The sequence below is a fragment of the Oncorhynchus gorbuscha genome, linkage group LG19, assembly GCF_021184085.1.
Source record: "Oncorhynchus gorbuscha isolate QuinsamMale2020 ecotype Even-year linkage group LG19, OgorEven_v1.0, whole genome shotgun sequence".
NCBI classification, from domain to species: domain Eukaryota; kingdom Metazoa; phylum Chordata; class Actinopteri; order Salmoniformes; family Salmonidae; genus Oncorhynchus; species Oncorhynchus gorbuscha.
Window position 1 is genome coordinate 67,428,725 of NC_060191.1, and position 14,570 is coordinate 67,443,294.

Here is a 14,570-nt window from a genome sequence, read left to right on the forward strand (position 1 = left end):
TTAGTCCCTTCCCCTAGTCCCTTCCCCTAGTCCCTTCCCCTTGTCTCTTAGTCCCTTCCCCTAGTCTCTTAGTCCCTTCCCCTAGTCCCTTCCCCTAGTCCCTTCCCCTAGTCCCTTCCACTAGTCCCTTCCCCTAGTCCCTTCCATTAGTCCCTTCCCCTAGTCCCTTCCCCTAGTCCCTCACTCTAATCCCTTCCCCTAGTCCTTCCATCAGTCCCTTCCCCCAGTCCCTTCCTCTAGTCCCTTTCCCCAGTCCCTTCCTCTAGTCCCTTCCCCTAGTCTCTTAGTCCCTTCCCCTAGTCCCTCACTCTAGTCCTTCCATCAGTTTCTTCCCGAGTCCCTTCCCTAGTCCCTCCCCCAGTCCCTTCCCTAGTCCCTTCCCCGAGTCCCTTCCCCTAGTCCTTCCATTAGTCCCTTCCCGAGTCCCTTCCCTAGTCCCTCCCCCAGTCCCTTCCCCTAGTCCCTTCTCCGAGTCCCTTCCCCTAGTCCTTCCATTAGTCCCTTCCCCTAGTCTCTTCGTCCCTTCCTCTAGTCCCTTCCCCTAGTCCCTTCCCCTAGTCCTTCCATTAGTCCCTTCCCCTAGTCTCTTCGTCCCTTCCTCTAGTCCCTTCCCCTAGTCTCTTAGTCCCTTCCCCTAGTCCCTCACTCTAGTCCTTCCATCAGTTTCTTCCCCGAGTCCCTTCCCCTAGTCCCTCCCCCAGTCCCTTCCCCTAGTCCCTTCCCCGAGTCCCTTCCCCTAGTCCTTCCATTAGTCCCTTCCATTAGTCCCTTCCCCTAGTCCCTTCCCCTAGTCCCTTCCCTGAGTCCCTTCCCCTAGTCCTTCCATTAGTCCCTTCCCCTAGTCTCTTCGTCCCTTCCTCTAGTCCCTTCCCCTAGTCCCTTCCCCTAGTCCCTTCCCCTAGTCCCTTACTCTAATCCCTTCCCCTAGTCCTTCCATCAGTCCCTTCCCCCAGTCCCTTCCTCTAGTCCCTTTCCCCAGTCCCTTCCTCTAGTCCCTTCCCCTAGTCTCTTAGTCCCTTCCCCTAGTCCCTCACTCTAGTCCTTCCATCAGTTTCTTCCCCGAGTCCCTTCCCCTAGTCCCTCCCCCAGTCCCTTCCCCTAGTCCCTTCCCCGAGTCCCTTCCCCTAGTCCTTCCATTAGTCCCTTCCCCGAGTCCCTTCCCCTAGTCCCTCCCCCAGTCCCTTCCCCTAGTCCCTTCTCCGAGTCCCTTCCCCTAGTCCTTCCATTAGTCCCTTCCCTAGTCTCTTCGTCCCTTCCCCTAGTCCCTTCCCCTAGTCCTTCCATTAGTCCCTTCCCCTAGTCTCTTCGTCCCTTCCTCTAGTCCCTTCCCTAGTCTCTTAGTCCCTTCCCTAGTCCCTCACTCTAGTCCTTCCATCAGTTTCTTCCCGAGTCCTTCCCTAGTCCCTCCCCCAGTCCCTTCCCCTAGTCCCTTCCCCGAGTCCCTTCCCCTAGTCCTTCCATTAGTCCCTTCCATTAGTCCCTTCCCCTAGTCCCTCCCCCAGTCCCTTCCCCTAGTCCCTTCCCTGAGTCCCTTCCCCTAGTCCTTCCATTAGTCCCTTCCCCTAGTCTCTTCGTCCCTTCCTCTAGTCCCTTCCCCTAGTCCCTTCCCCTAGTCCCTCACTCTAATCCCTTCCCCTAGTCCCTCCATCCAGTCCCTTCCCCAAGTCCCTCCATCCAGTCCCTTCCCCTAGTCCCTCCATCCAGTCCCTTCCCCTAGTCCCTCCATCCAGTCCCTTCCCCTAGTCCCTCCATCCAGTCCATTCCCCTAGTTCCTCCATCCAGTCCCGTCCCCTAGTCCCTTCCCCTAGTCCCTCCATCCAGTCCCTTCCACAAGTCCCTCCATCAGTCTGTTCCCCTAGTCTCTTAGTCCCTTCCCCTAGTCTCTTAGTCCCTTCCATCAGTCCCTTCCCCTAGTCCCTTTGCCCAGTCCCTTCCCCTAGTCCCTTCCCCTAGTCCTTCCCCTAGTCCTTCCCCTAGTCCCTCACTCTAATACCTTCCCCTAGTCCTTCCATCAGTGCCTTCCCCTAGTCCCTCCCCCCAGTCCCTTCCTCTAGTCCCTTCCCCCAGTCCCTTCCTCTAGTCCCTTCCCCTAGTCCCTCACTCTAGTCCTTCCATCAGTCCCTTCCTCTAGTCCCTCACTCTAGTCCTTCCATCAGTCGCTTCCCCTAGTCCCTTCCCCTAGTCCCTTCCCCTAGTCCTTCCATCAGTCCCTTCCTCTAGTCTCTTAGTCCCTTCCCTTAGTCCCTTCCCCTAGTCCCTTCCCCTAGTCCCTCACTCTAATCCCTTCCCCTAGTCCTTCCATCAGTCCCTTCCCCTAGTCCTTCCATCAGTCCCTTCCCCTAGTCCCTTCCCATAGTCCCTTTATCCAGTCCCTTCCCCTAGTCCCTTCATCCAGTCCCTTCCTCTAGTCCCTTCCCCTAGTCTCTTAGTCCCTTCCCCTAGTCCCTCACTCTAATCCCTTCCCCTAGTCCTTCCATCAGTCCCTTCCCTAGTCCCTTCCTCTAGTCCCTTCCCCCCCAGTCCCTTCCTCTAGTCCCTTCCCCTAGTCTCTTAGTCCCTTCCCCTAGTCCCTCACTCTAGTCCTTCCCCTAGTCCCTTCCCCTAGTCCTTCCCCTAGTCCCTTCCCTTAGTCCCTTCCCCTAGTCCCTTCCCCTAGTCCCTCACTCTAATCCCTTCCCCTAGTCCTTCCATCAGTCCCTTCCTCTAGTCCCTTCCCCCAGTCCCTTCCTCTAGTCCCTTCCCCTAGTCTCTTAGTCCCTTCCCCTAGTCCCTCACTCTAGTCCTTCCATCAGTCCCTTCCCTTAGTCCCTTCCCCTAGTCCTTCCATCAGTCCCTTCCCCTAGTCTCTTAGTCCCTTCCCTTAGTCCCTTCCCCTAGTCCCTTCCCCTAGTCCCTCACTCTAGTCCCTTCCCCTAGTCCTTCCATCAGTCCCTTCCCCTAGTCCTTCCATCAGTCCCTTCCCCTAGTCCCTTCCTCTAGTCCCTTCCCCCAGTCCCTTCCTCTAGTCCCTTCCTCTAGTCCCTTCCTCTAGTCCCTTCCCCTAGTCTCTTAGTCCCTTCCCCTAGTCCCTTCCTCAAGTCCCTTCCCCTAGTCCCTTCCTCTAGTCCCTTCCCCCAGTCCCTTCCTCTAGTCCCTTCCTCTAGTCCCTTCCCCTAGTCCCTTCCTCAAGTCCCTTCCCTAGTCCCGTCATCCAGTCCATTCCTCTAGTCCCTTCCCCTAGTCTCTTAGTCCCTTCCCCTAGTCCCTTCCCCTAGTCCCTTCATCCAGTCCCTTCATCCAGTCCCTTCCCCTAGTCCCTTCATCCAGTCCCTTCCCCTAGTCCCTTCATCCAGTCCCTTCCCCTAGTCCCTCCATCCTTCCCCTAGTCACTTCATCCAGTCCCTTCCCCTAGTCCCTTCCCCTAGTCCCCCATCCAGTCCCTTCCCATAGTCCCTTCATCCAGTCCCTTCCCTTGTCCCTTCATCCAGTCCCTTCCCCTAGTCTCTTAGTCCCTTCCCCTAGTCCCTTCATCCAGTCCCTTCCCTAGTCCCTTCATCCAGTCCGTTCCCCTAGTCCCTTCCTCTAGTACCTTCCTCTAGTACCTTCCTCTAGTCTCTTAGTCCCTTCCCCTAAATCCCTTCCTCAAGTCCCTTCCCCAGTCCCTTCCCCTAGTCCCTTCCCCTAGTCTATTAGTCCCTTCCCATAGTCTCTCACTCTAGTCCTTCCCCCAGTCCGTTCCCCCAGTCCCTTCCCCTAGTCCCTTCCCCTAGTCCTTCCATCAGTCCCTTCCCCTAGTCTCTTAGTCCCTTCCTCTAGTCCCTTCCCTTAGTCCCTTCCCCTAGTCCTTCCATCAGTCCCTTCCCCTAGTCCCTTCCCTTAGTCCCTTCCCCTAGTCCCTCACTCTAATCCCTTCCCCGAGTCCTTCCATCAGTTCCTTCCCTAGTCCCTTCTAGTCCTTCCCCTAGTCCCTTCCCCCTAGTCCCTTCCCCCTAGTCCCTTCCATCCAGTCCCTTCCCTAGTCCCTCCATAGACTAGTCCCTCCATCCAGTCCTTCCCTAGTCCCTTCCATCCAGTCCCTTCCCTAGTCCCTCCATCCAGTCCCTTGCCCTAGTCCCTTCCCCTAGTCCCTCCATCAGTCCCTTCCCCTCCCCTAGTCCCTCCATCCAGTCCCTTCCCCTAGTCCTTCCATCCAGTCCCTTCCCCTAGTCCCTTCCCCCAGTCCCTTCCATCTAGTCCCTTCCCTAGTCCCTTCCCTAGTCCCTCCATCCAGTCCCTTCCCCTAGTCCCTTCCCCAGTCCCTCCTTCCCCCATAGTCCCTTCCCCCTCCCAGTCCTTCCCCCAGTCCCTTCCCCCATCCAGTCCCTAGTTCCCCTAGTCCCTCCAGTCCCTAGTCCCTTCCCCTAGTCCCTCCATCCAGTCCCTCCCCTAGTCCCTCCATCCAGTCCCTTCCCCTAGTCCCTTCCCCTAGTCCCTCCATCCAGTCCCTTCCCTAGTCCCTTCCCCCCAGTCCTTCCATCCAGTCCCTTCCCCTAGTCCTTCCATCCAGTCCCTTCCCTTAGTCCCTTCCCCAGTCCCTTCCCCCTAGTCCCTCCATCCAGTCTAGTCCTTCCCCTAGTCCCTCCCCTAGTCCCTTCCCCTAGTCCCTCCATCCAGTCCCTTCCCTAGTCCCTTCCCCTAGTCCCTTCCATCCAGTCCCTTCCCCTAGTCCCTCCATCCAGTCCCTTCCCCTAGTCCCTTCCCCTAGTCCCTTCCCTAGTCCCTCCATCCAGTCCCTTCCCTAGTCCCTTCCCTAGTCCTCCATCCAGTCCCTTCCCTAGTCCCTCCATCCAGTCCCTTCCCCTAGTCCCTTCCATCCAGTCCCTTCCCTAGTCCCTCCATCCAGTCCCTTCCCTAGTCCCCCTCCAGTCCCTTCCCTAGTCCCTCCATCCAGTCCCTTCCCTAGTCCCTCCATCCAGTCCCTTCCCCTAGTCCCTCCATCCAGTCCCTTCCCCTAGTCCCTCCATCCAGTCCATCCCCTTCCCTCCAGTCCCTTCCCTAGTCCCTTCCCTAGTCCTTCCACCCAGTCCCTTCCCCTAGTCCCTTCCCTTCCCTAGTCCCCCACCCAGTCCCTTCCCTAGTCCCTTCCCTAGTCCCTCCATCCAGTCCTTCCCCTAGTCCCTCCATCCAGTCCCTTCCCTAGTCCCTTCCCATAGTCCCTCCATCCAGTCCCTTCCCCTAGTCCCTCCATCCAGTCCCTTCCCCCTCAGTCCCTTCCCTAGTCCCTTACCCCTAGTCCTTCCATCCAGTCCCTTCCCTAGTCCCTTCCCTAGTCCCTCCATCCAGTCCCTTCCCCTAGTCCCTTCCCCCTAGTCCCTCCATCCAGTCCCTTCCACCCAGTCCCTTCCCTAGTCCCTTAGTCTCTCCATCCAGTCCCTTCCCCTAGTCCCTCCATCCAGTCCCTACATCCTTGTCCCTTCCCTAGTCCCTTCCCCTAGTCCCTCCATCCAGTCCCTTCCCCCCTAGTCCCTCCATCCAGTCCCTTCCCCTAGTCCCTTCCATCCTAGTCCCTTCCATCCAGTCCCTTCCCCTAGTCCCTTCCCCTAGTCCCTCCATCCAGCAGTCCCTTCATCCCCATCCAGTCCCTTCCCTAGTCCCTTCCATCCAGTCCCTTCCCTAGTCCCTTCCCCTAGTCCCTTCCATCTAGTCCCTTCCCTAGTCCCTTCCCCTAGTCCCTCCATCCAGTCCCTTCCCCTAGTCCCCATCCAGTCCCTTCCCCTAGTCCCTTCCCCAGTCCCTCCATCCAGTCCCTTCCCTAGTCCCTTCCCCCAGTCCCTTTCCCCAGTCCCTCCATCCATTCCCTTCCCTAGTCCCTCCATCCAGTCCCTTCCCCTCCAGTCCCTTCCCTAGTCCCTCCATCCAGTCCCTTCCCCTAGTCCCTTCCCATAGTCCCTCCATCCAGTCCCTTCCCCTAGTCCCTCCATCCAGTCCCTTCCCCTAGTCCCTTCCCCTAGTTCCTTCCCTAGTCCCTCCATCCAGTCCCTTCCCCTAGTCCCTTCCCCTAGTCCTTCCATCCAGTCCCTTCCCCTAGTCCCTTCCCCCAGTCCCTTCCCCCAGTCCCTTCCCCCTAGTCCCTTCCCCTAGTCCCTCCACCCAGTCCCTTCCCCTAGACTCTCCATCCAGTCCCTTCCCCTAGTCCCTCCATCCAGTCCCTTCCCATAGTCCCTTCCCCTAGTCCTTCCATCCAGTCCCTTCCCCCTAGTCCCTTCCCTAGTCCCTCCACCCAGTCCCTTCCCTAGTCCCTTCCCCTCAGTCCCTTCCCTAGTCCCTTCCCTAGTCCCTCCATCCAGTCCCTTCCCCTAGTCCCTCCATCCAGTCCCTTCCCTAGTCCCTTCCCTAGTCCCTCCATCCAGTCCCTTCCCCCCTAGTCCCTTCCCCTAGTCCCTTCCATCCAGTCCCTTCCCCTAGTCCCTCCATCCAGTCCCTTCCCTAGTCCCTTCCTCCCAGTCCCTTCCCTAGTCCTTCCCTAGTCCCTCCATCCAGTCCCCCCTAGTCCTTCCATCCAGTCCCTTCCCCTAGTCCCTCCATCCAGTCCCTTCCACTAGTCTCTTCCCCTAGTCCCTTCCATCCAGTCCCTTCCCCTAGTCCCTCCATCCAGTCCCTTCCCCTAGATCTTCCCCTAGTCCCTCCATCCAGTCCCTTCCCCATAGTCCCTTCCCTAGTCTCTCCATCCAGTCCCTTCCCTAGTCCCTTCATCCAGTCCCTTCCCCTAGTCCCTTCATCCAGTCCCTTCCCCTAGTCCCTTCCCCTAGTCCCTTCCTCTAGTCCCTTCCTCGAGTCCCTTCATCCCTTCATCCAGTCCCTTCCCCTAGTCCCTTTACCCAGTCCATTCCTCTAGTCCCTTCCTCTAGTCCCTTCCCCTAGTGTCTTAGTCCCTTCCCCTAGTCTCTCCATCCAGTCCCTTCCCCTAGTCCTTCCATCAGTCCCTTCCCCTAGTCCCTTCCCTCAGTCCATTCCCCTAGTCCCTTTCCTTAGTCCCTTCCCCTAATCCCTTCCCCTAGTCCTTCCATCAGTCCCTTCCCCCAGTCCCTTCCCCCAGTCCCTTCCCCTAGTCCCTTCATCCCTTCATCCAGTCCCTTCCCCTAGTCCCTTTATCCAGTCCCTTCCCCTAGTCCTTTCATCCAGTCCCTTCCTCTAGTCCCTTCCCTAGTCTCCTAGTCCCTTCCCTAGTCCCTCCTCTAAGTCCCTTCCCTAGTCCTTCCATCAGTCCCTTCCCTAGTCCCTTCCCCCAGTCCCTTCCTCTAGTCCCTTCCCCCAGTCCCTTCCTCTAGTCCCTTCCCTAGTCTCTAGTCCCTTCCCCTAGTCCCTCACTCTAGTCCTTCCATCAGTCCCTTCCTTCCCCCAGTCCCTTCCCCTAGTCCTTCCATAGTCCCTCCCTTCCTAGTCCCTAGTCCCCTAGTCCCTTCCCTAGTCCCTTCCCTAGTCCCTTCACTCTAGTCCCTTCCCCTAGTCCTTCCATCAGTCCCTCCTCTAGTCCCTTCCCCCAGTCCTTCCATCAGTCCCTTCCCATAGTCTCTTAGTCCCTTCCTCTAGTCCCTTCCCTTAGTCCCTTCCCCCTAGTCCCTTCCCTAGTCCCTCACTCTAGTCCCTTCCCCTAGTCCTTCCATCAGTCCCTTCCCCTAGTCCCTTCCATCAGTCCTTCCCCTAGTCCCTTCCCTAGTCCCTTCCTCTAGTCCCTTCCCTAGTCCCTTCCCCCAGTCCCTTCCTCTAGTCCCTTCCCCTAGTCCCTTCCTCTAGTCCTTCCTCTAGTCCCTTCCCTAGTCCAGTCCCTTCCCCTAGTCCTTCCATCCAGTCCCTTCCCTAGTCCCTTCCCCTAGTCCCTTCCCTAGTCCCTTCCCTAGTCCCTTCATCCAGTCCCTTCATCCAGTCCCTTCCCTAGTCCCTTCATCCAGTCCCTTCCCTAGTCCCTTCATCCAGTCCCTTCCCTAGTCCCTCCATCCTTCCCCTAGTCCCTTCATCCAGTCCCTTCCCCTAGTCCCTTCCCTAGTCCCTCCATCCAGTCCCTTCCCATAGTCCCTTCATCCAGTCCCTTCCCTAGTCCCTTCATCCAGTCCCTTCCCTAGTCTCTTTCCCTAGTCCCTTCCATCCAGTCCCTTCCCTAGTCCCTTCATCCAGTCCCTTCCCCTAGTCCCTTCATCCAGTCCCTTCCCTAGTCCCTCCAGTCCCTTCCCCTAGTCCTTCCATCCAGTCCCTTCCCCTAGTCCTTCCCTCTAGTCCCTTCCTAGTCTAGTACCTTCCTCTAGTCTCTTAGTCCGTTCCCCCAGTCCCTTCCCTAGTCCCTTCCCCTAGTCCTTCCATCAGTCCCTTCCCTAGTCTCTTAGTCCCTTCCTCTAGTCCCTTCCCTTAGTCCCTTCCCTAGTCCTTCCATCAGTTCCTTCCCCTAGTCCCTTCCTCTAGTCTCCTTCCTAGTCCCTTCCCCTAGTCCCTTCCCTTAGTCCCTTCCCCAAGTCCCTTCCCCTAGTCCCTCACTGTAATCCCTTCCCCTCGTCCTTCCATCAGTCCCTTCCCCTAGTCCCTTCCCCCAGTCCCTTACTCTAGTCCCTTCCCCCAGTCCTTTCCCCTAGTCCCTTCCCCTAGTTCTTCCATCAGTCCCTTCCCCTAGTCTCTTAGTCCCTTCCTCTAATCCCTTCCCTTAGTCCCTTCCCTTAGTCCCTTCCCCTAGTCCCTTCCCCCAGTCCCTCACTCTAGTCCCTTCCCCTAGTCCTTCCATCAGTCCCTTCCCATAGTCTCTTAGTCCCTTCCTCTAATCCCTTCCCTTAGTCCCTTCCCCTAGTCCCTTCCCCTAGTCCCTCACTCTTGTCCCTTCCCCTAGTCCTTCCATCAGTCCCTTCCCCAGTCCCTTCCTCTAGTCCCTTCCCCCAGTCCCTTCCTCTAGTCCCTTCCTTTAGTCCCTTCCCCTAGGCCCTTCATCCAGTCCCTTCCCCTAGTCCCTTCATCCAGGTCCTTCCCCTAGTCCCTCCATCCAGTCCCTTCCCCTAGTCCCTCCATCCAGTCACTTCCCCTAGTCCCTTCCCCTAGCCTCCATCCAGTCCCTTCCCCGAGTCCCTTCCCCAAGTCCCTCCATCCAGTCCCTTCCCCAAGTCCCTACATCCAGTCCCTTTCCCTAGTCACTCCAACCAGTCCCTTTCCCTAGTCCCTCCATCCAGTCCCGTCCCCTAGTCCCTCCATCCAGTCCCGTCCCCTAGTCCCTTCCCCTAGTCCCTCCATCCAGTCCCTTCCCCAAGTCCCTCCATCAGTCCCTTCCCCTAGTCCCTCCATCCAGTCCCTTCCCCTAGTACCTTCCCCTAGTCCTTCCACCCAGTCCCTTCCCCTAGTCCCTCCATCCAGTCCCTTCCCCTAGTCCCTCCATCCAGTCCCTCCATCCAGTCCCTTCCATCCAGTCCTTCCATCAGTCCAGTCCCTTCCCCTAGTCCTTCCACCCAGTCCCTTCCCCTAGTCCCTTCCCGCCATCAGTCCGTTCCCCTAGTCTCTTAGTCCCTTCCCTGAGTCCCTTCCCCCAGTCCCTTCCCTTAGTCCCTTCCCCTAGTCCCTCCCCTAGTCCTTTAGTCTATTAGTCCCTTCCCCTAGTCCCTCACTCTAGTCCTTCCCCCAGTCCCTTCCCCTAGTCCCTTCCCCTAGTGCCTCCATCCAGTCCCTTCCCCTAGTCCCTTCCCCTAGTCCCTCCATCCAGTCCCTTCCCCTAGTCCCTCCATCCAGTCCCTTCCCCTAGTCCCTTCCCATAGTCCTCCATCCAGTCCCTTCCCCTAGTCCCTCCATCCAGTCCCTTCCCCAGTCCCTTCCCCTAGTCCCTTCCCTAGTCCTTCCATCACGTCCCTTCCCCCTAGTCCCTTCCCTAGTCCCTCCACCCAGTCCCTTCCCCTAGTCCCTTCCCCTAGTCCCTCCACCCAGTCCCTTCCCCTAGACTCTCCATCCAGTCCCTTCCCCTAGTCCCTCCATCCAGTCGCTTCGCCTTGTCCCTTGCCCTAGTCCCTTCCCCTAGTCCCTCCATCACGTCCCTTCCCTAGTCCCTTCCCTAGTCCCTCCATCCAGCCCCTTCCCCTAGTCCCTTCCCCTAGTCCTTCCATCCAGTCCCTTCCCCTAGTCCCTTCCCCTAGTCCCTCCATCCAGCCCCTTCCCCTAGTCCCTTCCCCTAGTCCTTCCATCCAGTCCCTTCCCCTAGTCCCTTCCCCTAGTCCCTCCATCTAGTCCCTTCCCCTAGTCCCTCCATCCAGTCCCTTCCCCTAGTGCCTCCATCCAGTCCCTTCCCCTAGTCGCTTCCCCTCGTCCCTCCATCCAGTCCCTTCCCCCAGTCCCTCCATCCAGTCCCTTCCCCCAGTCCCTCCATCCATTCCCTTCCCCTAGTCCCTCCATCCAGTCCCTTCCCCTAGTCCCTTCCCCTAGTCCCTCCATCCAGTCCCTTCCCCTAGTCCCTTCCCCTAGTCTGTCCATCCAGTCCCTTCCCCTAGTCCCTCCATCCAGTCCCTTCCCCTAGTCCCTCCATCCAGTCCCTTCCCCTAGTCCCTTCCCTAGTCCCTTCCCCTAGTCCCTCCATCCAGTCCCTTCCCCCCTAGTCCTTCCCCAGTCCCTTCCCCTAGTCCCCCTCCAGTCCCTTCCCCAGTCAGTCCCTTCCCCTAGTCCCTTCCCTAGTCCCTCCACCCAGTCCCTTCCCCCTAGACTCTCCATCCAGTCCCTTCCCCTAGTCCCTCCATCCAGTCCCTTCCCCAGTCCCTTCCCTAGTCCTTCCATCCAGTCCCTTCCCCATAGTCCCTTCCCCTAGCCCCTCCACCCAGTCCCTTCCCCTAGTCCCTTCCCCTAGTCCCTTCCCCTAGTCGCTTCCCCTAGGCCCTCCATCCAGTCCCTTCCCCTTGTCCCTCCATCCAGTCCCTTCCCCTAGTCCCTTCCCCTAGTCCCTCCATCCAGTCCCTTCTCCCAGTCCCTTCCCCTAGTCCTTTCCCCTAGTCCCTCCATCCAGTCCCTTACCCCAGTCCCTCCATCCATTCCCTTCCCCTAGGCCCTCCATCCAGTCCCTTCCACTAGTCTCTTCCCCTAGTCCCTCCATCCAGTCCCTTCCCCTAGTCCCTCCATCCAGTCCCTTCCCCTAGGATCTTCCCCTAGTCCCTACATCCAGTCCCTTCCCATAGTCCCTTCCCTAGTCCCTTCCCCTAGTCTCTCCATCCAGTCCCTTCCCCTAGTCCCTCCATCCAGTCCCTTCCCCTAGTCCCTCTCTCCAGTCCCTTCCCCTAGTCCCCTCCCCTAGTCTCTCCATCCAGTCCCTTCCCCTAGTCTCTCTATCCAGTCCCTTCCCCTAGTCCCTCCATCCAGTCCCTTCCCCTAGTCCCTCCATCCAGTCCCTTCCCCTAGTCCCTCTCTCCAGTCCCTTCCCCTAGTCCCCTCCCCTAGTCTCTCCACCCAGTCCCTTCCCCTAGTCCCTCCATCCAGTCCCTTCCCCTAGTCCCTCCATCCAGTCCCTTCCCCTAGGATCTTCCCCTAGTCCCTACATCCAGTCCCTTCCCATAGTCCCTTCCCTAGTCCCTTCCCCTAGTCTCTCCATCCAGTCCCTTCCCCTAGTCCCTCCATCAAGTCCCTTCCCCTAGTCCCTCTCTCCAGTCCCTTCCCCTAGTCCCCTCCCCTAGTCTCTCCATCCAGTCCCTTCCCCTAGTCTCTCTATCCAGTCCCTTCCCCTAGTCCCTCCATCCAGTCCCTTCCCCTAGTCCCTCCATCCAGTCCCTTCCCCTAGTCCCTCTCTCCAGTCCCTTCCCCTAGTCCCCTCCCCTAGTCTCTCCACCCAGTCCCTTCCCCTAGTCCCTCCATCCAGTCCCTTCCCCTAGTCCCTCCATCCAGTCCCTTCCCTCCAGTCCCTTCCCCTAGTCCCCAGTCCCTAGTCTCTCCATCCAGTCCCTTCCCTAGTCCCTCCATCCAGTCCCTTCCACTAGTCCCTCCATCCCTTCCCCTAGTCCCTTCCCTCCATCCAGTCCCTCCATCCAGTCCCTTCCCATCCAGTCCTTTCCCCTAGTCCCTCCTCCATCCAGTCCCTCCCATCCAGTCCCTTCCTCCCAGTCCTTTCCCCTAGTCCCTCCATCCAGTCCCTTACCCCAGTCCCTCCATCCATTCCCTTCCCCTAGGCCCTCCATCCAGTCCCTTCCACTAGTCTCTTCCCTAGTCCCTCCATCCAGTCCCTTCCCCTAGTCCCTTGTCCCTCCATTCAGTCCCTTTTCCCAGTCCATTCCCCCTAGTCCCTTCCCCTAGTCCCTCCATCCAGTCCCTTCCCCCAGTCCCAGTCCCTTCCAGTCCCTTCCCCAGTAGTACTTCCATCCAGTCCCTTCCCCTAGTACCTCCATCCAGTCCCTTCCCTTAGTACCTCCATCCAGTCCCTTCCCCTAGTCTCTCCATCCAGTCCCTTCCCCTAGTCTCTCCATCCAGTCCCTTCCCCTAGTCTCTCCATCCAGTCCCTTCCCCTAGTCCCTCCACCAAGTACCTTCCCCTAGTCCCTCCATCCAGTCCCTTCCCCTAGTCCCTCCATCCAGTCCCTTCCCATTGTCCCTTCCCCCAGTCCCTTCCTCTCACCTAGCTAAAGGTGATGATGCTGGCTTGGTCAAAGTGTGTCCTCTGTGTCCTCTGGTTGCTCCTGTTTCTGCAGAGTTCAGTCGTCGCTGGTGTATGTTGAATGATGGGAACTTTAGTTACTATGAGAGTGACAAGAACTCCACGCCCAACGGAACCCTGAAGTCTACAGAGATAGTCTGTCTGGCTGTCAACACACCAGAGAGACATGGGTAGCTACCTATCACTCTTTCATCACTTTAACCAAGTCTGTCCCTCTTTACAAAATCATTTTCACTTCATTAATTGACTTGGCGAAGAAAAATAATATAAGTCCCTCCTCCAGTCCCTTCCCCTAGTCTCTCCATCCAGTCCCTCCTCTCTCTCTCTCCTCCATCCAGTCTCTCAGTCTCTCTCCATCCAGTCCCTTCTCTCTCTCAAGTCCCTCTCTCAGTCTCTCCATCCTCTCCCCTCTCTCCATCCTCCCTCTCTCACTTCCCCACTCACTCCATCTCTCCCATTCTCTATCCCCTAGTCCCTCTCAGTCCCTCCTCCATCCAGTCTCTCACTCACTCACTGAAGGTATATATCATGTACCTCCATCCAGTCCCTTCCCTAGTACCTCCATCCAGTCCCTTTAGTCTCTCCATCCAGTCCCTTCTCTCTCTCTCTCTAGTCTCTCTCTCTCTCTCTCTCTCAGTCCCTTCCCATTGTCCCTTCTCTGAAGGTGATGATGCTCTGGTCCTCTGTTCCCTCTGGTGTATGTTGAATGATACTACTATGAGAGTGACAAGAACTCCACGCCCAACTCCTGAAGTCTCAGAGATAGTCTGTCTGGCTGTCAACACACCAGAGAGACATGGGTCTCTATCACTCTTTCATCACTTTAACCAAGTCTGTCCCTCTTTACAAAATCATTTTCACTTCATTAATTCTCGAAGAAAAAATAATATAAATCTCCCCTCTCTCTCTCTCTCTCTCTCTCTCTCTCTCTCTCTCTCTCCTCTCCCTCTCCCTCTCTCTCTCTCTCTCTCTCTCTCTCTCTCTCTCTCTCTCTCTCTCTCTCTCTCTCTCTCTCTCTCTCTCTCTCTCTCTCTCTCTCTCTCTCTCTCCTGCTCTCAGCTATGACCATACATTTGAGCTGTACTCAGACTCTGAGCGTATCTATCTCTTTGGCACTGATGACCCAGACAGCCACAGGGAGTGGGTTAAATCCATCACCAAGGTAACCACACACTCACAGTGATCTCTCACCTAGGTAATCAAGGTTCAGAAATGGGATGTGTCCTGAAACATCATTTTCTCTTTCTCCGCCCCCTCTTCTCCCCAGACGTTTATTCCATCCAATGCAGAGGGCCTATTGAGGCTGGCTTTTGAAAGGATTGGCCGGCTGCGGTATAAAGACGGGCTGAATCTACAGAGTCCTCGGGTTGGCTGGTTCGCTCTGGTCGGCTCCTCCCTCCATGCCTACCTAGAGGACAGTGTTGAAGAGGAGGAGATACACCTACGCAAACTACAAGAGCTCTGTGAGTTCTCTCTCTCTCTCTCTCTCTCTGTTCTCTCTCTCTCTCTGTCTCTCTCTATGTTCTCTCTCTGTTTTCTCTGTTCTCTCTGTTCTCTCTCTGTTCTCTCTCTCTCTGTTCTCTCTGTTCTCTCTGTTCTCTCTGTTCTCCTCTCTCTCTCTCTCTCTCTCTCTCTCTCTGTTTCATATGTGTGTGTTAACTTGTTGTGTGTTTGTCCCAGCGATCCAGCAGGAGAATGAGGTGCTGGTTCTGGTGGAGAGAGGCAGGTGAGAGGATGATGCTGCCATATTGACTGGGGGGGGCTCTATAACTTTTTGAGGATCTGAGGACCCATGCCAAATCTCCTGAGGGGGAACAGATTTTGTTGTGCCCTCTTCATGACTGTCTTAGTGTGTTTCTTTTTTTGTAGTCCACAATCATCTCCTTTGTCTTGATCATGTTGAGGGAGAGGTTGTTAGGTCTATTTACAGAGAGAGGTGTTTAGTCCCAGGATCCTTAGTTTAGTGATGAGCT

The 14,570-nt window shown here is 57.1% G+C and overlaps 1 protein-coding gene across 1 annotated transcript in view; it reads left to right on the forward strand.

The window, feature by feature from the left end:
• LOC124004955 (arf-GAP with Rho-GAP domain, ANK repeat and PH domain-containing protein 1-like) overlaps positions 1–14,570 on the forward strand; it is a 122,674-nt gene that overhangs the window by 70,254 nt on the left and 37,850 nt on the right. Inside the window, 4 exon segments of the mRNA XM_046313759.1 lie at positions 12,632–12,767; positions 13,657–13,759; positions 13,865–14,060; positions 14,278–14,323. Of these exon segments, the coding sequence (XP_046169715.1) occupies positions 12,632–12,767; positions 13,657–13,759; positions 13,865–14,060; positions 14,278–14,323 (481 nt within the window).